Source organism: Symphalangus syndactylus, chromosome 1 (assembly GCF_028878055.3).
Source record: "Symphalangus syndactylus isolate Jambi chromosome 1, NHGRI_mSymSyn1-v2.1_pri, whole genome shotgun sequence".
NCBI lineage: Eukaryota > Metazoa > Chordata > Mammalia > Primates > Hylobatidae > Symphalangus > Symphalangus syndactylus.
In genome coordinates, this window is record NC_072423.2 from 110,654,056 (window position 1) to 110,678,614 (window position 24,559).

Below are 24,559 nucleotides of genomic sequence, written 5' to 3' on the forward strand. Positions count from 1 at the left end.
CAGTTTGGGTGGGGTGGGGTGAAATGATTCTGGGGAACTGAGAGAACTAAGTTTTCCTGACATCAGAAGCCATGGGGCTCCCTGGGACATGGGACTTCTTCCACGCCTTGACAGCCCCTGCAGCCTCGGTGATCCATGCTGTAACCCTGGAGAGGGCCCTTTCCCCCTTCTGCACCTGGCATCTAGGTCTGCACCTACCTGCTGGGACAGGGGATGGTACAGGGGGTGGTGTCTAGGCCTGGGGAACTACCGAGGCAGCCTGCCTGGCTCCTCCTCACTGAGTTTCCCTCTACTCTCCTCTCTCAGGCCTCTCTGACTCTGAAAGCTTGCCTCCCTCTTGCCAGCTGCTCCCCCACCCCCCAAATGGGTTAAAAATACCAAAGCTCCCACCACATCAGTAGCCGGAGCAATTATTTCAAGTGGGCCAGGCCCTCTGGGAGGCAGATCAGCTTCATGGTGGTCTCCACAGGCTGGAGACAACCCACCCCACGCTGGGAGCATGAGCCTGGGTCCCTGCCCAGCTCTGCATGTCCTGCTAAGGGTCCTGGGCCTCACAGCTGCAGCTCCCCATGGGTGGAGACAGAAAGATGGGGCTTCTTAGGCTGGGAGGGCTCTCGGGATGCAGCGCCAGGGAGCATTCAATTTCTGGTGCTCCAAACCCAACTGCTCCTGAGGGTTGATGAATGGTTGAGGCCCAGCCTGGGACAGCTCCAGGCAGCAGGGGATGCCCAGGAGCCAACCTCATGGAGTCCCTTCAGTTGGGGTGCAGGACACCTGGGCATCCCCTTCCTGCCTGCAGCCCCCCATGGCTAGGAATTTCCCAACCACCAAACACAAGGCTGAATTGATAGGCCGCCTCCACCAGTGCTGGGACAATGGAGCCTTATGCCCTGGAAATCTGAGCCTGGGTGGGAGGCCGGGGCAGGTGGAGGCCTAGCTGTCTGCACTCAGGGAAGCCCTGCCCCCAGGATCCCACCCAGACTCACTGCCAAGACGGCACCAGGGCAATCCTGTCAGGGCCCCGCATAGCCCATCCAGGGAGGGAGGCACTGGGTGAGTTAGGCAGACAATGCCAGCCCCTCAATGGTCCCTCTGTGCAGGATTCCCCCTCAGGACAGAAGGAAGGAACCATCTCCCGCCCGCTTCCTGCTGGGCGGACATCGGGGCTCTGGCGCTCCTGCTCGCACATCTGCGGCTCAGCGGGGTCCAGGCCTGGGCCTCTGAAAGAAGGCGGGGACCTGGGTTGGGCGCAGGATCCTGTTCTCCGTGTCGTCGGACCTCTCAGGCAGGGGCAGCAGGAAAGCCCGAGGAACTGGGGCGGGGACCGGGCCTGGGGGGCGCCGATGTCCTTCCGACCGGGCGGCAGCAGCCTCTCATCTCCTGCCAGTGCCGGCGGCCGAAGCTACGGGGCACTGGCAGGTGTGCGGGGGCGGGGTCCTGGGTCTCTGGCTCAACCCTCCCTCCCCGCCTCCGCGGCGCCGACCCTGGCCCGCCCTCTGTCCAGGCCGCTCTGTCCTGGGGCGGCCGCGGAGCCGTCGCCGCCTCACAAAGCTGTCTTTGTGTCCAGCGGCCTCCGCGGGACCCGCTGACGTCAGCCTCTGTGACCAGCCAGGCAGGGCAGAGCACGGGCGGCGGCGCCCCCTGGCGGCCGGAGGCGGAGGCGCCAACCCCGGAGCCCCACCCAGTCGAGGCCGGCCTTTCCGCGAGCCCGCCCCCACACGTTCAGGCCCGTGGCTGCCCCTGGGAGAAGGTCCAGGCGCCTCGATGGCACTCAGGGCCCGCCCCACAAGCATCACCAGCCTTGCCATCTGCAGTTCCCTTCCCCAGCAACGCGGGGGCCCTTCCCACAGTCTCATGGAGCCTTCCATCTTCAGAGTCAATGATCTGCAGCCCTCCAGGCCCAGCCCGTGGCAACCATCACATGGTAATGTGACGGCCACCTGTCACTACCCCTCAGGTTTGGCGGGGGCCCTCTGGGTCAGGGACCTTTCTGAATGTCTTAAGCCCCTACTGGCCTTTTAGTCAAGCCAGAACTGCATGCGGCCCACCTGGCTGTGTGGCCTTGGCAAGGCACACTCTCTGGGCCTTGGTACCTAAGTCGGAAGTCACTTTCTCCTTCCGCGCTAGAGACGCGCCGGCCACCCCTCCTGCTCCAGGTGTGGAAGAGCACCTTATAACAGCTCCCTTAGAAGCCTGCCCAGCTGCCCGAGACCCAAGGCTGCAGAGTGCTGGAAGGGCGGGGACACACGGGCTCCACCTGTACGCTGCCTAGTCCAGGTGGGAGAAATGAAGCCCAGAGCGTCGGGCTCTAGGACGGCCCGGAAAGCTGAGTCAGGGCCCTGACCCAGGTTGAGGACTGAGGTTAGGACCACCATCACCTTGGCACACCTTAGCCCGGGCCTCTGCCCCTGGGAGAGAATACCCATCAGTTCTCGGTATTTTTTTTCTTTCTACATTTTATTATTTCAAACCAGGTGAACAATTCCATAAAACATGTGAAAAAAGCAAGGAAGTGTTCAACGCTGAAGGCCCCGGGCCTGGGACAAGGGCATGAGGGGCGTGGCCCCCCAGCAGGCAGCGGCGGTTCCTAGGTTAGCGCTAGGGAGCTACATTTTAGGTTAATGGAGCCTGGGCCCAGGGCCGCTGGGGCAGGGCCCTCAGTGACGTTGGCAGTTGTCTGGAACAGCCCTTGGAACCCAATTCTGTGGAGGGCAGGGCAGGGGTGCCGCTCGCACGGGGGCGGCCAGCAGAGGGACGGGTGTAAACACGCAGACACACTCAAGGCACGGAGTCACTTGGAAGGGGGGCTGGGGGGGTTGCTGGTCAGGATCTGACAGTTTTAAATAGTTTTTCTCTAAAAAGTTTTCTAGATTTGCAATTTTTTTTTTCCTTTACTTTCATTTTTTTAAAAAGCTACGAGAATGAGCAGGTGGACTGTGGTTTCCAGGAACGGTGGCGTCTCACGCTTCTTGTGCTTTTTCCTTTGGGGCCTCCGAGCGGCTGGGGGTGGGGGACTGGGCAGGAGGCTCCCTGTAAACATTTGGACTTGGGCTGGGGCAGGGGCTGGTGTTGGGCAAAGCTGGGGGTCCAGGCTGGAGAAGCAGGGGCCCCTCCAGACACAGCCTTGGGAGACTCAGCATGTGCCCCCCTCCCCTCATCACAGAACAAGACAATGGTTAAAAACCAGAACAGATGCCCAGAAGGGGGTACCATGGCCATTACCAGCACCTCAGACAAGGGCAGGCTTCAAACAGGGAGGCCTGTGGCAACCCCTCCCCTACGTCTGGAGCTGAGGGGACAGGGGGAGCTGAGAACAAAGAGAGGAAAGAGGAGAAAAGCGGCCAGGGGAACAGGCGGGGAGTGTGGTCTTCTTGCCCCCATCTTCCTCAGGGGTTGGGGGATACAGAGTCGGCGGTGGCCCTGGAGGTGGGGGGAAAGCAGAGCATGGATCGGGAAGCAGCCAGGGCGCGCCTCTCTCCCGCCTCCCTAGACAATGACCCTTCTCTATTTTTCCTACCCATTTGTTACCAGGGACACAGTTGCCGCCCAGGAGCCAGTTTCTGTTGCTGGGTTACATGGGGGAGGGGAGTCTGTGGCACTGGGAGAGTCATCCCCACCTCCACCAGGGCCAGTGGGGCCAGCCTAAGCCCAGGACGCTCAGACAAGTCAGAGGGCAAGAGCTGGAGGAGCACATGGAGCTGGTGGTAGTGGGCAGCAGGGCTGGGCTCCACTGGCATCCAGCTTCCAGCAGGCTGGGCCAATGGCCTGGTGGGTGAGGAGGTGAGATTTCTCCAGGGAACATCAGGATGGCCTCTGGTTCTGTCCCAGGGCAAGGCCAGGCCCTTCTGTCTGGACCACTGGGCCAGGCCTGCTTGTATGACCTCCTCCATGCCCTGCACCTCACTCACTTGGCCTCCTGATCCACACCCTGGGCCTTCTCCTCCCTTGTCCTCTGGTCACCTATTGCCCCTCCCCCTCCAGGTTCACCCCCCTACCCACCCCCAGAACCCCCTACTGGGGCTCCAGGCCCACTTAGTCCTTCCCCAGCGCCCTGCCACAGCCCCTCTGGCTCACCATCCCGCCAGGCCCCGCTGCCCCTCAGAAGAGGCCGCAGTCCTTCAGGTTGTTCTTGATGATGACGTCGGTGACGGCGTCAAACACGAACTGCACGTTCTTGGTGTCGGTGGCGCACGTGAAGTGTGTGTAGATCTCCTTGGTGTCTTTGCGCTTATTCAGGTCCTCAAACTTACTCTGGATGTAGCTGGCTGCCTCATCATACTTGTTGGCCCCTGGGGGAGAGAAAATGAAGACTTGTGTGTGCTGCATGTGTGGCAGGCAGGCCGCATCCTACGTATGCAGCAAGGGTCTGTGCGTGTGGACGGCCAGGCATACAACCTGTGCATGCATCTGCATAATATGACAACGTGGCTACCCATACATGCCAGATGTGCAAAGGGGTACCCTACTGTGTGAAGGAGGATGCCCATGTACACACGTTCAGGGGTACATGCTTGAGTGTGTTAAGGGCTCCATGCGTGCACACGCAACTATACAAGCCTAAGTGAGGCACCCATCCCCTGCAAGTGTTCCAAGGTTACACTTCTGTCCAGTGGGGGGCGCCTGAGGGCCACCTGGTCACCACAGGCTGCTTGGGGACAAGAAGCAACCCTCCGGAGGCCCTGTGCCCACAGTCCCACCTGTGTACTCAGGGAAGCAGATGGTCAGGGGACTGTGTGTGATCTTCTCCTCGAACAGGTCCTTCTTGTTGAGGAAGAGGATGATGGACGTGTCTGTGAACCACTTGTTGTTGCAGATGCTGTCGAATAGCTTCATGCTCTCATGCATGCGGTTCTAGGGGTAGAATAGCGAGGTCAACGCTAGCCACCACTCCCCAAGCCTGCTGCCTCCACCCACAGCATTCTCTCAGCCTCTCACCATCTCCTCGTCCTCAGCTAGCACCAAGTCATAGGCGCTCAAGGCTACGCAGAAGATGATGGCTGTGACGCCCTCAAAGCAGTGGATCCACTTCTTCCGCTCAGACCGCTGACCACCCACATCAAACATCCTGCAGATATAGATCACTTTAGCTCCAGGAAGGGAGCCCTGGGGGAGGCTTTCTGCCCCATTTCCCAGGTTGGCTGACTGAGGACAGAGGCCTGCCCAGAGTAGGGCAGCTACCTTCTGGAATCATCCACACTTGCCCATCTCACCCCTGGTTCTGGGCCAGGGGCTTGGACAGCAGGCAGGCTGTAGCCACATCAGGCAGGAGCAGCAGAAGCTGTGAGCAGTTGGCAGAGGTGGCATGGATCCTGACTGCTGGTTCACTAGGTGGTGAGGATGTGCTTACCCAGAACACATGAGCCTTGCAAAACCTCAGTGGGGCTGGGGGATCCTGGACCAGCCCCTGCCTCTGCTACCCCAAAGGCTGGCAGGTCCTGCCCCTCCCACCTGTCCTCATGCTTGCTCACTTGAAGTGTAGGTCCTTGAAGGTGAAGTGTGTCTCCACGATCCCCGTGGTCTTTACGCGGGTCCGTAGCACATCTTGCTGTGTGGGGATGTAGTCACTCTGTGCAATGCGCTCCAGGTCGTTCAGGTAGCTGGAGGTGGGGGGTGGGAGGGTCAGTGGGGGCCAGCATGGGGCTTCCTTACCTGGACCCTGGGCCAGCTGGAAGAGGCCCCTTCCCTCCCATGCCATTTCTCAAGCACAGCCCTTGCTTTTTTTTTTTTTTTTTTTTTTGAGACAGAGTGTCACTCTGTTGCCAGGCTGGAGTGCAGTGGCGTGATCTCGGCTCACTGCAACCTCTGCCTGCCAGGTTCAAGCGATTCTCCTGCCTCAGCCTCCTGAGTAGCTGGGACTACAGGCGCCTGCCACCCAGCTAATTTTTGTATTTTTAGTAGAGATGGGGTTTCACCATGTTGGCCAGGATGGTCTTGATCTCTCGACCTCAGGTGATCCGCCCACCTTGGCCTCCCAAAGTGCTGGGATTACAGGCGTGAGCCACTGCGCCCGGCCTAGGCACAGCCCTTGTTTCTTTAACCCCTGCCTGTATTACCTCATTGCTCAAATGAAGAAACCTGAACTCAGAGCCCCCGGCCTCCCACCTGTAGAATGGGAATGGGAGGAGGTGCAGCTCTGTGGACAGCTAGCCAGCCAAGCTCCAGCACCCAGGTTCTGAGCCAGACCTGCCTCGGACAGGATCCAGGATGTTGGGGCTATAGGCAAAGAGGGTGGGAGGAGGCAAATTAGTCCTTCAGTGAAGGATTCAGGATGCCAATGGGCGCAATTATGGCACTAGCCGCAGAGCAGCCTGGTGCGGTCTGTCGATGTGGTGCTGGACAGGTTGGGGCCTGCCAGGCCCAGTGGGCTCTTTGCCCAGCGCCCAATGAAATCAGCTCCTCAGGGGGAGGGCACAGACACCTGCTTGGCAGGGGTCCCGGGGCTCCTCATTACCAGTTCCCTTAATTAGTATCAAGGCTACCCCTGCAGGGCCTGCCTCTGCTGCCTGCCTCAATATCCCTGCCATGCCCTGGAGGCTGGTCCCAGGCCTCCAGGCTGCTGCCCAGAGCCGACTTTTCATTCCTGGGGCAAGGCTGCTGGGGCCGGCCCTTGGCTCCCACCAGCAACCAGGCCAAACCAGGCCAGGGGGAAATGATCTCAGAGTAGCAGGGACAAAACAGAAAAACAGGAAGGGCCATGGGGAACCATGAGGCATGTGCTGTGACCTGCATACCACGCCCCGCCCCTACTGCCAGAGCCCTCAATGTGGAGGCACCATGGTGCATTCCACACCAGCCTCTCCCTTTTCCCCAACAGGTGGGTTCGCCCCAGGGACCCCCTGACTCGCTGCAGGCTTGGGGTTGCTGCGAAGAGGGGCTGGAAGAGCCCTGCTTCCTGTGGTGTTCCAATCCGCAACCCATCCCCGGGGGGGAGCTATCAAGGCATAAACCTGACTGGGAGAACAGGGCCTGTGTTCACTCCCAAAACTGTGCTGGGCACACAGTGGGTGCCTAATGTCTGGAGAATGGAGAAAGAGGATGATAGAGAAGCAGGAGGTGGCCTGGAGGTGGCTTTATCCCTGCTCCCTTTGAGTATCATGGGCACCAAGGTCCCTGCTGCTCTGACCCCAAGCTCGCTGGTGGCTGGGCCAGAGATCTCAGGGAGGGGCAGTGGTGAGGCCTGGGGGCCCCCACAGCATTTGGCTGTGACTCCACAGCTCCTGTAGGGGGTACATATTCACAAGAGCATTCAGGCCATATAAGAAGGGTAGAAGGAGGCTGTTCATGTGGCTGGGACAGGGCTCAGGAATCACAGCCAGGCAAGACCCTCCTCCTCCTCCCACCCACCCTTGCTGAAATCCACCCTATGGGTAGGCTTAGGATTGGATGAGCAATAGGAGCAAAAGGGTGTTCCAGTCAGAGGGGATTGGATTAAGCAGAGATAGGGGAAGGCTAGAGTACAGGGACAGCAGCCTATCTGGTGACACCATCCAAAGCCTGTGGATGTCTCCTGCAGCCATCCTCAACAGCTATTAGCCTGTCTGTCCTGTTCCCCGTGGGGTCCTCAGCAGCCTGCACCAGTCGGAGTACATGATAGATACCACAGGGAAGGAGCTCAGAACTGTGGAAAGGGTGCAGGCTTGTCATGCCTCTGGGATGCCTGCGACCCTTGTAATTCCTCAGCTGAGTCCTGGGCTCGGCCTAGGGCCAGCGAGGGTCAGATCTGAGGTCCAGGGCCTCTGACCTACACACAGACCTGTCACCTCCCAGATAACTTCCTCCCCTGTGGCCCCCTCCAGCCAGCCTCCACAGCCTATGTTCAAGCACAGCCAGCTCCCCACCACCCCGAGGATGCTGCACATGCTATGCCCCTGCCTGGAATCCCCTCATCCACTCCTCCCCTGGCTGACTCTCCTTCAGAGCTCAGCAATCCTGTCTCTGGGCCAACCCCACCTCTACCTTTTCACTAACACCCTAAATTGTCACTGCATGGGGACTTTGCTCCGCTCATCACTGTGTCCTTGAAGCCTTGCACAGGGCCTGGCACAGAACAGGTGGCAGCAAAATGTTCTGAGTCTCACTCTGTCGCCCAGGCTAGAGCGCAGTGGCGCGATCTCCACTCACTGCAAGCTCCGCCTCCCAGGTTCACTCCATTCTCCTGCCTTAGCCTCCTGAGTAGCTGGGACTACAGGCGCCCGCCACCACGCCCGGCTAATTTTTTGTATTTTTAGTAGAGACGGAGTTTCACCGTGGTAGCCAGGACAGTCTCGATCTCCTGACCTCATGATCCGCCTGCCTCAGCCTCCCAAAGTGCTGGGATTACAGGCGTGAGCCACCACGCCCAGCCGCAAATGTTCTTTTTTGAGACGGAGTCTCGCTCTGTCGCCCAGGCTGGAGTGCAGTGGTGCAATCTCGGCTCACTGCAAGCTCCGCCTCCCAGGTTCATGCCATTCTCCTGCCTCAGCCTCTCCAAGTAGCTGGGACTACAGGCGCCCGCCACCACGCCCGGCTAATTTTTTGTATTTTTTAGTAGAGACGGGGTTTCGCCGTGGTCTCGATCTCCTGACCTCGTGATCCGCCCGCCTCGGCCTCCCAAAGTGCTGGGATTACAAGCGTGAGCCACCACGCCCGGCCGCAAATGTTCTTTAGAAGACTGTGTCAAGACAGATCAGACTCAACTGGTCTGGAAGAGATGTACTGTATAAGCCACCTGCCTGTCATTCCTCCTGGCCTTTCAGCAACGTGACACCCACCCACCCCCCAAACAAAAAACACCAAGGCCTTCGTTAACAGTCATCAGTTTCATAAGCAAAGACCAGCAGTTTCCTTCTGGGGGTTCTCAGGCCCTCCGGTCCAGCCTTTAGTCCTCCCCCAGCCCCTGCCCTGCCCTACCCAGCCCCTCAAAGCACTCACTAGGCAGCTGAGTCGTTGAGCTGGTATTCCCTTGAGCGGCCAAAGCAGGCCTGCACACCATGGTCAGCCCAGAGCCTCCGGATGACGCCGGACAGGTCATCAGGGAGCACGCCTTGCTCCTCGGCGGTGCAGGATAGTGCAAATAGCTGCCTGGCGTCGTCCTGGGCACAGTGGCGGGTGGTCAGGCAGTTGAAGGAATGTACCCCCACTCTGCCAGAGGCAGGGAGACCTCTGTAATGGGGCCCAAGCTAGGGTATTCTTGGATTCCCTAGGATGAGACTTGCCCTAAAACCTTTTTTTTGTTGTTGTTTACTTTTTTCTGTGACGGAGTCTAGCTCTGTCACCAAGGCTAGAGTGCAATGGGGCGATCTTGGCTCACTGTATCCTCTGCTTCCCGGGTTCAAGCAATTCTCCTGCTTCAGCCTCCCAAGTAGCTGGGATTATAGGCACGTGCCACCATGCTCAGCTAATTTTTGTATTTTTAGTAGAAATGGGGTTTCACCATGTGGGCCAGGCTGGTCCTGACCTCAGGTGATCCACCCGCCTCGGCGTCCCAAAGTGCTGGGATTATAGGCGTGAGCCACCACACCCAGCCACCCCGAAACCTTTTGGGAGGTGGGAGAGGGTGGGGTGGAGGGCACATACCGCTCTGGAGGGGTCAGCAAAGTCGATCTGCAGGTTGCCCATGGCTTTGACAATGGCCATGATGGACTGGATGGTGTTGCTGTAGACAACCGCCCGGTACTGCCGGCATTCCTCCTCGGAGTAGCCGTCCTCGTGGATGATCCTGACAGCCAGGGACCAGGAAGGTTAGTGTCCCCAGGGCACTGGGAGTTCCCACGGCTGCCTGGGGCTGCTGGGACCTGCTTCAGAGAAGGGAAAACTGCCCCTGACCCACTGGGACCTGAAGATAAGTGACTGCCTCTAAGAAGATTCTGGGCCTGGCTAAGACTGGCTGGGCCTGTAGTCGGGGGCAGTGCAGGCCCAGAGGATGAAGAGAGGAAGCTGGAGTTTGGGCACTGCCTCTGGGATACAGCACTTACTTCATCTGCTTGACGATGGTGCTCTTCCCTGACTCCCCAGCACCTGGAACAGAGGGCACAGGTGGTCAGGGGGCAGGCCCAGAGGGGCTCCACAGGCACAGAACAAATGCCCAGACACCTGTAGTCCAGGAGGCAGAACTAACCTTCCTACCAGCTGCACTGTGAGATGGAGGCAGCTGGGCCTGGTAGGCAGTTGAGCTACCAGGAATGCAGCTGGCAGGGCCACAGTGGTCAAGGTAACCTAGAGCACCTGTGCCCCATGGCAGACTCTCTGCAGGCCTTTGCCTCCCACAAGCTCTGCTGCCCACCATGGCTCCCCACTGTCCTGATTGAGTTCAGGGGTCTTGGCTGGAGACTTGGCCAGCACTGAAGGAGCCACCCTGTTCTCACATACATAGGCTTGCCAACCTGTGCAGCTGGTGCATGCCAACATGGTGCCCTGGGCAGAGCTGGCAGGAAGATGCCCTGCATACTCCATCCAACAGGGTAGCAGCCCTTCTTCTCCCCACACTCTGAGCCTTAGCAACCAGGGGCCTAAGCAGGAGCACAGCATCACACTTTAGCTTTCTGGACATGGCCCAATGCCCCGCGCTCTGCTCACTGCACCCAGGTCTGCCCTGAGCAGATGGAGGCTAGAAGGCTAGAATCTAGGAGACCTACAGTATAACACACACGTGTACTGACTCATGATCTGGGAGACCTGTGGCGTATCTCACACACCCACACCCACACACGCCCATACTAACTCAAGCTTTTCCCTGGCCTGGTACAGCCCTGGCCCATATTTCTCCTTAGCTGGTACCGAGATTTGCTGCATTCTCTCCTGTATTAGTCACAGCAGATACTGTTTCTGTTCCCATTCTACAGATGAGGACATTGAGGCTCAGAAAAATAAAGTATTGATCTAAGATCACCTAGCCAGGACTGAGAAGGGCAAGAGGGTGGAGGGAACCCATGATGCCTCGTCCACCCTGCCATTCTCAAAATGTGGCTGAGACCCTGTGGGACAGTGCCCTGGGGAGGTATTTTAAAAAGCAGATTCCGCCGGGAGCAGTGGCTCACGCCTGTAATCCCAGCACTTTGGGAGGCTGAGGCAGGTGGATCACCTGAGGTCAGGATTTCGAGACCAGCCTAGCCAACATGTTGAAACCCCATCTCTACTAAAAATAACAAAAACTAGCCGGGTGTGGTGGCAGGTGCCTGTAATCCCAGCGGCTCGGGAGGCTGAGGCAGAAGAATCGCTTGAACCTGGGAGGTGGAGGTTGCAATGAGCCAAGATCGTGCCATTGCGCTCCAGCCTAGGCAACAAGAGCAAAACTTGGTCTTAAAAAAAAAAAAAAAAACAGACTCCCAGGTCCCATCCCAGACAATAGAGCCAGATCTTGAGGAGTGCAGCCCAGGAGCCTGTATTACCCAGGCAGTCTGTGTAAAGAAGGACCAGGGTGGCCACCCAACTCCCTGGCTGGGGGCCAGAGGGAGTGGAGGCAGGGTCTCACCTTGACCTTGCTCCCTTGCCGCTGGCTGTCTTGAGCTCCAGGTCGAATGGCCCCCAGCTGGGCCCTGCTGTCCTTCCCAGACCCTGTGCTCCTGCCCCATCACTGCCAGTCACACCTGCAGCTGCCAGGCACTACCTCTAGCTTCCTCCAGGGCCCTGCTCATGCTATTCTCTTTGCTGGGAATATGTGCCCCATTCCCCATTCACGGTGTCCCAATTCTGATCACTGTGGCACGTCTGTTCCTCTGTGCAGCTTAGCTGGGTGGGCAGTGGGGTCTGTGCAGAGGTCAAACTTGGGTACTCTGGCCAACCTCACCAGCATCCCTTGGGGCTGGTCAAAACAACCTCAGAGGATGAAGGTGCTAACAGACAAACGAACACAAGCAGTAACAATAACATCGGCAATATCGACAGCAAAGCTATATGAAAACAGGGCCCATGATGTACCAGATGCTGCTCTACATCAATGACACCCACCAACTGCCATCTCCACAGCAATCCTGGGAGGTAGGTTCCATTCTCACCCCAATCTAACCAATGAAGGAACTGAGGTCCAGGGAGGCTGAGGTCACAGGGTTAGAGTCCCCTCTGCAGGGAGCGCACTTGCCCACCGTGCAATCCCTCCTAGAGCTGTCCTTTGTACCTGGTACTGCAGCGGAGCCACACAGTCCACCTGGCACTGGGTTCACTCCCTATCTCCCCAGGCAGACTCTGGGCCATGTCTGCAGTGCTCAACAAGCAGCAGCAGGCATTGGGACATGGTGGCAGGCCTTGCCAAGGCCCCTGCCCACCTTCAGCCTCCTACGCCAGAGACCACCCTGAGGGGAAGGGCCTGAGCCCTCCTCACAAATGCCACCAGACGCCTGCAATCACTGAGCTTCTGACTGTCCCAGGCCTGCTTTCCAGGATGAGGGGAGGGGATTTGGGGAGTGACAGCTAGCTGGGTATGAGGTTTCTTTTTGAGGGTGGTGACTATGTTCTGGAATTAGATAGCAGTGATGGTTGCACAACCTTGTGGACATACAAATGTGCAGGACCTGGGCAGGCTGGGGCGCTGTGGCTGGGGCAGCAATCCCCTCTATTGCTTTAGCCCCTGGGTACTACAGGCACCAGGCCCAATATCTTCACTGGGGTGTGTACTGCGATATATACCAGCACCACTCCCTCCCCATTGGGCTGTGCATGGCAGAGGGGCAGCCAGGATCTCCACACCAACACTCCTCCACCTGCTAATGGGGACACGGGGAAAGGTCCCAGGAGAGCCTCACAGTGATCACTAAGGCCCATCCCCCTGGGGCTCAAAGCACCCACTGGGGCAGGGAGGGCAGCAGTGGCCACCCGACTATCTTCCCCACTGGCTCCTCCAGAGCAGGAGGAAGAACCAGGAGCCAGTCACAGCCAGGATGGGGGGAACTGGAGGAGCAGAGGCCAAGGATGCGAAGTCATGGGTCCCCATGCAGTCCCGAGCCAGGCGAGCTGAGACTCAGCAGGAAAGCTACCCAGGGCACCGGGGACCTGAGGTCTAGGGTGAAAGCTTCCCCCTCTTGTGTGACTTCGGGACTCCTGCCCACTTGAGGCATCAGTTTCCCTATCTGGCCACTGAGAGTGAAGAGGGGGTCTGGCCCTTTGCCCACTCTCAGTAGGTGATGTGGGCCACTTCGTGACCCTGCCCAGGGACGAGGGTGCAAACTTGCTTTGCATCTGATTTTCCTAGCAGCAGCTAGACCTGGTAGACACGAGGTAGGCAGCACAGAGCCAGTCACACTAGGAGCCAGGATATCTGCTCCCTGCCCCAGCCAGGGAGGGTCCACTTCCCTGTCCCCTTCAAGTTTCATTTTCCCCTCCTAAGGCCTCTTAAATGTTAAGAGAACATTCTCTACCCCCAGCAGGGGTCACTGAAAAAAGAGCTCCACTTGACAGGTAAGCAAATCAAGGTTATGGAGCCTCTATCCCTAGACTCAGGCTGGTCTCTTTGTCTTTCCAGCAGCTGTGACTCAGGCGGGAAGTAGTGAGTGGCAGGACAAGGGCGTGGTGCTGACAGCCAGGCAGGAAGCAGGGGGAACAACGGGACAGAGGCAGGGGCACAGCCCAGGAGCAGCTCCAGCAGAGAAGGGGGCCAGGAGCAGAGGTGGGTGGAGCCCCAGTATGGCATCTGGGTGGAATGGGTGGGGTGAAGAGCTCTCAGGTAGCCCACAGGCTAAGTGCCCTGGCAGCTGTGGGGCAGTAGCCTCACATCTCTGGCTGGGTCACCTTTCCATCAGGACCTGATGGATGTCCCCTACCAGATAAGCTGGCATGAGGCTTATCTGTGAGTTTTGCGCACACCCAGCCCCCCTCGCACCTGCCTCTCAGTGGGGTGGCTGAGTCCAGAATTTTTTTTTTTTTTTTTTTTTCTTAAACAGAGTCTCACTCTGTTGCCCAGGCTGGAGTGCAATAGCATGATCTCAGCTCACTGCAACCTTTGCCTCCCGGTTCAACCTCTGCCTCCTGGTTCAAGCGATTCTCCTGCCTCAGTTTCCCCAGTAGCTGGGACTACAGGCATGTGCCACCATGCCTGGCTAACTTTTGTATTTTTAGTAGAGACAGGGTTTCACCATGTTGGCCAGGCTGGTCTCAAACTCCTGGCCTCAAGTGATCCACCTGCTTCGGCCTCCCAAAGTGCTGGGATTACAGGCGTGAGCCACCACGTCCAGCCTGAGTCCAGATTTCTGCAAAGATGCTGGGTAGGGGAACTGAGGCAATAGAAGGTGGCATGAATCAGCCCCTCCTGCCTGAAGAGGGCCCCACCAAGTGCTCTATCCCCAGCTAGGTAAGACCAGAGAGGCCTGCAGAGGTTCCCTGGGGTGGCCTTGGCATTCCCACTGAGTCACACCTCTTCCCACCAAGGAAGAAACCTCTGCAGCCTTTGCCCTGTGGCGCAGCTGGGGCCCACAGCAGGTGGGCAGTACTCGCAGTGATGTGCTGGGTGGTGGCAGCTGCTCTGCATTAGAATATCTGCTTCCACTTTGGGAGTGCTGAGCCCCAGAGGAGGGAACCGATGAGAGAAGGGAGACAGTACCACTCCACCTGCGCGAACAAGACCAGCAGGGCCCCTGCAGCAGGAGAGACAGGCCCACAGGTCTCGTCACTTGATGCTTATTCCAGGCCCCAGCATTCAAGTCACAGCATCTGTTCATCTTGGACCCTCTAACTCCTTAATAGGCTTTGATCTGCTGGGAGGCTGGGACTTGCTGCTGTCCTTTCTGGCTTCAGTTTCCGCTGGGCAGAGCTGTCAAGCCTCAAGCAGCCAGCCAGCCTACCTCCCATTTTCAGATCCTCTCCCAGAAGGAGGTCCAGTCTTGCCACAGCCCTGATGTCCACTCTGATCCTTCCTGAGATCCTCAAGAGCTTCAGCTCCTTTCCTGCCCTTTCTCTGGCACCTCATCTGTGAAATGGGACAACACTGTCTCCTTCTGAGAGATGGGTAAGGATTAAATGCAAAGCTCTTCTTACAGTGTGGGGCACATGGTGAGCATTCAGGTAAAAGTTAGCACTATTTTTCTACCCTTTGAAAGAGTACAGATTTCCCCAAACCTCTCATTTCCTGCAACCTGCAGAGAAGACTGCTATGGTCATCTCATTTGAAGGAGAGCTTCTGAAGGTTTTCAGATAAAGAGCAGATGAAGAGCAATGGACAGCGGCTAACAGGCTGATTCAGAGCTGTGGTGGTTCCCTGCTGGGACTCAGCATAACCTGGGACAGGAGTCAGAGCTACTGGCTCCTCTGCTGGCTTTCCGCTTTGTCGTCACTTCCCTTCCGTATAACCCGGCACTCCTACACAGCTGGGGCCTCCTTCCTGCCCAGGAGCCTCACTGCTGACATTGCTCACTGGCTCCACACACCCAGAAAGCCAGGCAGACCTCCCTGGAGAGAACCCCTATACTGGTGGGCTCCGTGGGAACACGTGGGGCCAGGGAGAGCAGCCAGCTGACGTGTCAGGCCCAAGGGCAGAGATTCTCAGAACCAGCAGCGGCTGGGACCACAGGGTAGACTTGGGCAGCGGCCCAGCTCAAACCCACAACACCAGGCCCGCCCACACTGCCACAACTCCCCAGCCTATCCCAGTGGGACATGGTGGAGCAGGTGGGGGTAGCCCTGAGCCCACCACAAAGGCAGCCCGGACACCACCTCCTACTCTTATCCCAGGAAGGTGCCATATCTCCAGCCCAGCCTGTGGTTCTCAGATCCCGTGCACCCCCACGTCCCCTGCAGTCCTAGGGACCCAGGCCCCGCCACCACCAGGGGGCGCCCGGCAGCCAGAGACACTGTGGAAGGAGGTGGGGGCTGGGCAGCACTGGGGAGCGTTTTGTTTCAGAAAAGCAGCCTCAGCTAGGGGCGACTGGGGAGGTGTCCCACCCACCAGCCCGTCCCTGGGAAGCCCCCAGCCTGCAGAGACTCGGCACACACAGAAACCATGGCAACGGGAGGGAGGGGCAGAGGCCTGGCCAGACAAAGGCCCTCTGAGCCCCGCCCCTGGCGTCTCTTCCTTCCTCCAGGTGCTGCTCCCCGGCCCCCCTCATTCGGCCCCCCTCATTCCCTCCGAGGAGGCTCAGCACGGGTCCGGCACTGGGAGGCAGGGACTCGAGGTCTTGAAAGGGACCAGCAACACTCCCACCCGTGTGTGTGGCATGGCCCTATAACGGATGCCTGAGCAGACCAACAGACTCCACACCTCCCTCCCGCCAGTCTCTGGCACTCGGCTGCCTCCAGCGGCTTCCAGGGGTTCACAGTGCCCAAAGGGGAGCACTACCAACCAGGGCCTGGCTTGCTACTGCCAAGTCAGAGATCTCTGTGTTAGGGAAACTGAGGCCTCAGGTCCTGCCCACACATGGGAAAGTCTTTCTGGGGCAAGGTGTGTCTCCCTCAGTGGGGTCCTTTCCACTGCACAGAGGGAAACTCAGGCACCGGGTGAGGAAGGCTGGCCTGATGTAAAGGAGGCCCCAGACCTGTTCATCGTTGGCGCCTCAGGCCCCAGGTACCGCCCTGTGCAGGAGCCAGGAGGTGCTGGACAAGACCCGGATCACGCGGAGCTGAGCCATTTGGCACCATCTCCCTAGAGGCCTCTTCATTTCAGGCATCCCTCCACTGTTCCCAAGGCACCTGAATGACCTCTTTTCCCTTCTGATTCATGGCGGTGGACTCTGGGAAAGATAACGGGAGCCTAGGCCTCATCTATGAAATGTACCCCTTGAGGGAGGGTGCCAAACCGAAGGCCTGCCCAGAGTAGCCTCTTCAAAGTCACCCCAAACTGCCTCAGGGCCCAACCCAAGCCAGCAGCTGTCCTTGTGTCCACAGGCCAGAAGACGATGCTAAGAATCATGGCACTGGTGGGGTGCGGTGGCTCACGCCTGTAATCCCAGCACTTTGGGAGGCCAAGGTGGGTGGATCACCTGAGGTCAGGCGTTCGAGACCAGCCTGACCAACATGGAGAAACCCCGTCTCTACTAAAAATACAAAATTAGCCGGGCGTGGTGGCACATGCCTGTAATCCCAGCTACTCTGGAGGTTGAGGCAGGAGAATCACTTAAACCTGGGAGGCGGAGGTTGTGGTGAGCCGAGATCGCATTACTGCACTCTAGCCTGGGCAGCAAGAGCTAAACTCAAAAAAAAAAAAAAAAAAAAAAAAAAAAAAAAAAATCACAGCATCACAGGTTCTAGTACTGGATAGAGAGAGGGAAGAGGATAGTCTGAGGTCTCATGGTGAGGAACTGGACCCTCCGGGACCCACAGTCTTGGGTGGCCATGAGGATGTACAGGTCTCTGCTCTGTGCATGGCCTCATGGCCCAGAGAGGCTTGGACGCTTCTGCTCTGGCTCTCCTAAGCTTTCCTCAGCCCCCTCAGCCCCTTACAGCCTGGCCTGGCAACACAGCAGAACCCCTAGGAACCCCTACAAGGGAGGGCAAGGCCCCACTAGGCCACAACACTGAGATTCAGAGGCCAAGGAACAAGAGGAACCAGCCTCAACAACTATCATGCAGTCATCAGCCGACACCATGGCCACATTCCGCCGCCACACAGCACCACACGTGCACCCAGCACTGAGCCTGTGCTCACAGTGGAACCCTAAGGAACATGCTTTCCTTTCACTCCTCTGGACAATTCCCAGTCTCAGAGGCCCTCACCATGGACTTCAATAGCTTCTGAGCCTTCCCCAGGCTTGGTCTCAGTCTAAGACTGGGGCCTGTGGGAGAACAAGCATAATATTAGGGAAAGAATGAAGTCCTAAGTTGCCAGCTATAACTTGAGCATCACTGTGAGGAGATATGGACTAGGAGAAAAAGTGGGAAGTCAAAAGGTACAGCTGCAGCTGGGCGCAGTGGCTCACACCTGTAATCCCAGCACTCTGGGAGGCCGAGGCAGGCGAATCACTTGAGGTCAGGAGTTCGAGACCAGCCTGACCAACATGGTGAAACCCCGTCTCTACTAAAAATACAAAAATTAGTTGGGCATGGTGGCGCCCACCTGTAGTCCCAGCTACTCAGGAGACTGAGGCAGGAGAATCACTTGAACCCAGGAGGCGGAGGTTGCAGTGAGCCGAGATCATGCCACTGCACTCCAGCCTGGGCGACAGAGTGAGACTCCATCTGAAAAAAAAAAAAAAAAGGAGGTGGGGGGTCACCCCTGATCACATGGCTGTAGAAAGCTTCATACACAGAGTCTTGGGTCCCACCTTCCAGGTCAGACAGCCCCCTTTCCGTCTCCTAAAAGAGGAATTGAGGCCTGCAAGCCAGGGCCCATAGGCACACGCAGAACACACACGCACCCACACTGTCTGCCTGCTGTCCTGCCTGATCCGTTACTTCCAGCCAGCACAGACTCCCAAGGGGCCATGGCAGTTGGAGACAGGTGCTTGGTCACTACATGGGTCATGTCTTGGCATCTCTGTTTCTTGTTTAAGTGCATAAAGTCCCTGAGCTTCAGTTTGCCCATCAGTGAAATGGGTGTAATATCAGTCCCCAGCCTCACAGGATTAAATATGACAAGATAATGAAGAATTCAGCTCCACACAACAGTCAAGGCTCAATCAGAGACAGCTGTGGTTATCACCTGAGGGGAAACAGGCCCAGTGAATGCAGCCCTAAACCCAGTGAGTGGGTGCTGGCAGGGGAGAATCCTTAGGCTGAGGCCAGGGCTCCTTTGTCCGCCCCCCAGCAGGGGAAACCCAGAGTGAGCTCATCTCTGGGCTGTTGCTGCATTTCCAGGCATTCATCTCAGCCTGTGGCTGGCCTTCCGGCTTTGGAGAGCAATGGCTGCTCGGGAATCTAAGAGCAGCCCTCTGCCTTCCTGCTAGCCCTCCCGCCAGCATCCCTCTCCCAGCCACAACTTCCTGTGGCCAAAGAAGGGGCCTGGAATCCTTCTCGAAGGCACCACCTTCTCTGGGATCCTGGGCCCGACGGTTGCTGGGGTGGGACAAGGGACAGAGCTACCTGGACTGGCTCCAACTCAGTGACCGCCACTAGAATGGCCCACAGGAGTGCACAGATAAGCCTAGGCAGGTGTTCACCTCCTAGACCCTTCCAGTTGGCAAAGCCCTGGGGGGCCCTTGGGCTCTCACCCCCACCCTAGCACCAGGCAGCCCTCCGGCCTCTTCCTCTTTTGGGCTCCTCCTCCCCCAGCTGCTTCCTCCTTTTCCTCCGGTGTGGACACCACTTCCCCGAGAGGCCCAGCCCTGCCCTGCCACGTCGTGCAGACTTCACTACCTCCTCCTCCCCGCCTGGGGCACACACAGTAGGTGCTGCCAACACCTCCTTTGCATATCCTGAGGCTGTCAGCAGCCTTGGAGCCCCCAGATTCCTCCAAGCCATAAGGATATCTTCTCCCCAACAAGGCTGAGATGACCCCACCTTTAGGCCTTTGCTCAGACCGGTGTGGTGCTGCCTTTCAAGCCTTGTAAATGTGCACAGAGGCCGGCACAGAAGAACCAGCCCAGCAAATGTTTGGTTATTCCAGAAAGATTCTTCCTCCCCAGCCACCAAGAGCAGCCACAGCCCCAAGAAGTAACATCAGGGTGAGGGTGGGGTTGGGGTTTAGTAAGAACTAGAGCTTCAGGCTAGAAGGGCTGGGTGGGGCTGGGCAGACGGGGTTCCACCCTGCACCTGTAGCTGAGGGAAGGGCTGCCGGAGAGCATCAGGTACCAGGGACACCATCAAAGGGCCCAATCCTTTGTCTTCCCAAAGCACCTTGCAGAGCACTCTTAGGCAGGGTGCATCAGCAGTGGCCTGGCCAGAACCTGCTGACCCCTTCCCCTCCTCGCTCAACTCCTAGGCTGGGATTCCTGGCCTGAGATGCTGGGAAGATGAGACTACTCCCTGGCCTGTACCTTGCCCCCATCTGCCCGGTCCTGCCTCCCTCCACAGCACGGGATGTAGGGGAGGCAGCACTCAGGCTCTGGGGCGACAGTCTCCTCCTCTGCTGTGGGTGGTGTGGGGGGAGTCCCTGGTTCCTCAGTGGCTAAAAGCTTGGGTGGACAAAGCTTCCTCCATCCTGTTCCTGCCAAGTGAATGGGTGGCTTTTAGAGACAGACTGAAAGAGACACAGCCAAGGACCAAGAACTGAGATCAGCGGCAGAGTATACAGGACCTGTGTGTCTGCTTGTGGCCCAAGTAGCCCCAAGTGCACCTACTGCCCCACCCCCGCAGTGCTGGAGGCCTAGGGACCTTGCTGGGACCTGACCACACCCCACTCTCAGCACTACCTGCTGCCACTTGCTAGGCAAACAGATGTTCAAGGGCCTGGGACATCAGTGATGGCACTCAGTGACCCTACCTCTCAGGCTACCCAGGGCCAACCCCTGACAAGCTGCCCAGGGCCAAAGGGGTCCCGGACCATCTCCAGGCCCCATCCAGCAGCCTAGGCTCTGACACATAGTGGGTGGTGTGATGCTGCCTCAGGGCTTCTGACGTGGAAGCCCGTGTCCCGCAACTGGCTGGACTTCCATCTCCAGCCACAGCAGCGCGGGTCATTCTCTGTCCTCACACCTTCTCTGCCCTCTGTCTGGGGTTCCCCTCCCCCACCCACCTGGGATGCCCCCAGCTGAGCTCCAGCTGCCCTGATTCACCTAGTCTCTCAGCTCAGAGGTATCCCTTGAAGGACCTAGTCTCACACCTACCCTAGAGGTATGACCTCATGTCAGCTGCACTGACACTGGCATGAGAGGCAGGGGCTGAGCCTAGCAGAACTGGGCAGGATGCAGGCAGAGGGGGTCAGCTATGGCTTGGACCCCTGTTCACTCCTTAGTGTGGGAGCTGTATCCCTGCCTGCTCCTGCAGACAAAGCCCCGACAAGCCTGGGGGAGGGGTGGGAAGAAGAGACTCAGAGGCCCAGCCGCCCCGCCCCCCATTCAAGTGCTAATGAGCTCCAGCAGTGAAGGAGAGGGCTGAGGGAGAGTGTAGGGGCTGGAGGCCAGCCTGGGTGGGTACTGGCCCACCTGGCACCCAGGACCCTACCACATCTCCAAACCTAGACCCCCAGAAGTTGGGCCTAAGGTCCTCAGGGCAGTCTGTCACTCCTGTTGGCACCAACTATCTGCACGCCTTGGGCTCCCCACTTGCTGTGAACAGCTGCCTGAGGGCAGGGGAGGGGGTTCCCCAGGGCTCCAAACCGGGGCCAGGCAGCCTCTAGGATGGGAGACTCCTTCCCACCAAACTCTCAGCAGTGGGTCCCTCATCCATTTTCTTTTTTTTGAGACAGAGTCTTGCTCTGTCCCCCAGGCTGGAGTGCAGTGGCACCATCTCAGCCCACTGTAACCTTCACTTCCCAGGTTCAAGCGATTCTCGTGCCTCAGCCTCCTGAATAGCTGGGATTACAGGCACGCACCACCATACCTGGCTAATTTTTTTGTATTTTTAGTAAAGACGGGGTTTCACCATGTTGGCCAGGCTGGTCTTGAACTCCTGACCTCAGGTGATCTGCCTGCCTCAACCTCCCAAAGTGCTGGGATTATAGGTGTGAGCCACTGCGCCTGGCCTCCCTCACCCATTTTTCATACCTCCAGGCTTTGGTGGACTGTCCCCATAACACCTGTGGCTGCAGGGAGGCACTCTGCCCCCAGGTTATGAGTGGAGAGCAGGACTCCTGCCAGGGCTTCACCTGATGCTGAGTTTCTCAGCCAGTGCCATAGGTGGAACTGGGATTAGAACTCAGGTCTGGATGACCCCATGGGCTGGTCCAGGGAGGGTGGCCCCACCAGGCCAAGAAACACCCACCCACGCTCTTGGGAATACAGGCCAAGTCTTCCTGCTGCAGTGTTCTTGTCGAGTTGGTCCCTCTGACCCCCACCCAGTGCCTGGCCCTGGCGAATGGTGTTCATCCTTCCCAGCTGCCCAGCAGACCCCCTCCTCCAGGAAGCCCCCCTTCACAGGCACCACTAGAGTCTAACCCACTACCCAGCCAGCCAGAATCCTAAGCTAGCCCTTCCTATCTGTCTCCAGCTAGACCAGGCTCCAGTGGCTGCCCCAGGATTATATTTACCCCTCTCCCAGGAGCTCTGCCCTGTTCACGGACATGTTCAATCACTTCATTCTGTCCATATACACTCATTAGGCATCTATAGTATGCCAGCCCTTTGCAAGAGACACAGACAGGACAGAGGCCACAAAACCCCCTTTCTTTTCTTTTGGTAAACTTCATTGAGCCCTTGCTATGTGCAGTCTCTGCACTGGCCAGTACCAGGACTCTCACAGCATTGCTCTGGTCTGAGCCCCAGGGCTGCGGAGCAGCCCCTGCTGGACCAGCCAGCTCAAGCTCGACTGTGGCTACTGGAGTGTCAGAGACAGCAGCCCTCTAGCAGTGCACCAACAGCCTGAGTTGGAAGGAAGAATACAAAGCCACTCTGCTCAGCAGGAGTTCCGCACAGGGTGGGGTAAGAACTGTCTCTCAGGTGCCAGCATAGCCTGTGGCGGGGCTGGGAAGAAACAGCCTGAAGAACTTTTCTCAGTGTCCCCTCAATGCTGGTCACCAACCCTGCGGTGGGCCTGTGGGCCCTTGCCACCTGCCCACAGTATGCAAATTGCCGCTCAGTTTACTCCACCATCTACCCAAAATCAGGTTCAGAGGATATTTCCTTCATTCAACAAACAGATGAGAAGCACTCAGTAGATGCCAGGCTCCATGCTGGGCACAGAAATGCAGAGGACTTAGCCCTGCCCTGAAGTCTCCAAGCATCTGAGAGGGGAAGCAACAGTGCTGGGAGCCAGATGTTTCACCAGCCTTGGTCGAGGGATGTCCAGGAAGGATCCTGGGAGGTGATCCCAGAGTAAAGTTTTAAAGAACAATCAAGTAGGGAACAACAGACGCAAAGTTCCAGGGGCAAGAGAGAACTGCTCTATTTACATTCTGAAGCCTTTATGGAGCCCATGGTGGACACTGTCTCCTTTTTCTGTGAAGCTGTCCGCACAGGCCCATCCCAAATCAGACTCTCCTCACTCACATACACTCTGGCTTCCTTTCCCTTAAGAGCCCAGACCAGGGTCCCAGATTCCACCTGGGCCTAGCTGGTCAGTCACATTGAGCTGGGTAGGAGTGGGGAGCATCCCTAGAGTAGGACTGATATCTGCTCCCCCTACCAAGCTGCCAGGAAATACTCTCTTGCCGGTGTGTACCACATCAGCCTCTGCCCTGGTGACAAGCACTGTGCCCGCCTGCTGGCAGGGCTCTTGGGTAGCCCAAGATGGGAGGGAGGCGGTGTGCGGGCGGGGCAGCAGGCGTGGTTCTGGCTGGGAGGGAAGGCTGGCAGTTGCCCAACCTGAGTCCCGTTGCCTGGACAAAGTCTCCCGCTACATGGGACAGGCGCCCAGAACTCTGAACTTACCACAGCTGGGCTCCCATCACCACCTTGCACCTGGATGGGAAAGGCATGGCTCAAGCCAGGATCCCTCCCCAGGCAGCCATGGCAGATTGGGCCGTCAATATCAAGCAGAGCTTGGTCAGAGCCCTTAGCAGCACCCTGCAGGGTCTTTATTCCCAACCTACATCCCCAACAAGAACCACCAGGAGGCTCTTGTTCTCCCCATCCTGAGCTGGGGCACTCTTTTGGCCAAAACCCAGGAAGCCCATTTCACAGAGTAAGCAAAGGCCAGAAGGCCAGGACCCCAGGGTGAACTCCCCAGGCTAGAAAGTGCTAAGCCAGACCCTGCACCCCTGGCTGCTGCCAGCCCAGTGTGGCAGGAGTTGCCAGGTCTCACTTGCCTTAGCCCAAAAGCTGAGCTGGGCTCCAAGGAGCAGGGCTGGTGGGATGGGGGACCCTTCTGGTGTCAGGACACAAAACTAGCCAGAAGCCCTGCGTTCCCCCAGCTCTATGGTCCAGTCTTGCATTTCCTCGGCCATCAGAGTAACTGCAATCAGCCTGGGGAGAGGCTGTCTAGAGACTCCTGGCTGGGCACTGGGAGGCAGCGGTACCGGAAGTGCCCTCCCCAGGCCCGTCGGGCAGTAGCAGCAGCGGCGACGGGCATTCCGCCGCGTCGACACCCACTCACTGCCGCTGCCGCACTCACAGCAGAGACAGGAAGAGGCAAGCGCCCAACGCAAAGCAGCCCAGGAGGCTGGGCCGCCGCCCCTTCCCGCCCCTTCTCTTCCTCCCTGAGGCAGCAGCGAAGCGGATGCCATTTTGAAACCTCCGAGGCTGTGCCCCGGAGGCCGGGTCCGCCGGGACAGTCAACAGATGGCCCATAATGGACATACATGCTGTTCCTCGGCCACAGGCCCAGCACGAAAAGCCCTGCTTTTCACAGCCTGGGAGCCCCATGACAGTTCTGAAGCCGAGGGGCCACACCCCCCTATGCACTTCTCAGCCTACAAGGGTGCTGCGCTGTTGCAAGGGCCTCCCTCCCCCCAACTCTAAAACCCCCAAATCAAAATTAGACTGCCACTGGGCACCACACCTACCTCCAGTGGGAAGTTGGATGGGGACAGCCAGTAGGCCCACCGTCTTTGCAAAAGGCCAGCTGGGATGCTCAGAGGCACCCTGGCCCACCCCCAGCTGGCCCCTCAACTCCTCATTCAGCTAGTCCACCATCCCCCTTCACAGGGTCCCAAGATCCAACAAGACCCCCCAACTCTCAGAGGCTACACCCC

At 58.1% G+C, this 24,559-nt stretch overlaps 1 protein-coding gene and 1 long non-coding RNA gene across 5 annotated transcripts in view; one reads left to right on the forward strand and one right to left on the reverse strand.

Annotated features, from left to right (window-relative positions):
* Nucleotides 1–1,647: 1,647 nt before the first annotated feature.
* LOC129481513 (uncharacterized) lies at nucleotides 1,648–15,212 on the forward strand. Of its 2 annotated transcripts, none has more exons than XR_008657484.2 (4): nucleotides 1,648–1,924; nucleotides 13,433–13,576; nucleotides 14,761–14,911; nucleotides 15,003–15,212. It is a non-coding gene; the product is annotated as an uncharacterized lncRNA (long non-coding RNA). The 2 variants fall into 2 exon arrangements; XR_008657483.2 differs by having other exon boundaries at nucleotides 13,436–13,576.
* GNAI2 (G protein subunit alpha i2) overlaps nucleotides 2,439–24,559 on the reverse strand; it is a 33,512-nt gene continuing 11,391 nt past the window's right edge. For 2 of the 3 annotated variants that reach the window (XM_055276435.2, XM_055276427.2), the window contains exons 2-9: nucleotides 9,954–9,996; nucleotides 9,556–9,697; nucleotides 8,911–9,071; nucleotides 5,469–5,597; nucleotides 4,936–5,065; nucleotides 4,698–4,851; nucleotides 4,075–4,289; nucleotides 2,439–3,420 (exon numbers count right to left, since the gene is read on the reverse strand). In XM_055276435.2, the coding sequence (XP_055132410.1) occupies nucleotides 4,099–4,289; nucleotides 4,698–4,851; nucleotides 4,936–5,065; nucleotides 5,469–5,597; nucleotides 8,911–9,071; nucleotides 9,556–9,697; nucleotides 9,954–9,996 (950 nt within the window). In that variant the 3' untranslated portion in view covers nucleotides 2,439–3,420; nucleotides 4,075–4,098. Of the gene's footprint in view, nucleotides 3,421–4,074; nucleotides 4,290–4,697; nucleotides 4,852–4,935; nucleotides 5,066–5,468; nucleotides 5,598–8,910; nucleotides 9,072–9,555; nucleotides 9,698–9,953; nucleotides 9,997–10,361; nucleotides 10,489–24,559 lie in introns of those variants that run through there. The other variant, XM_055276424.2, reaches the window with a different exon arrangement.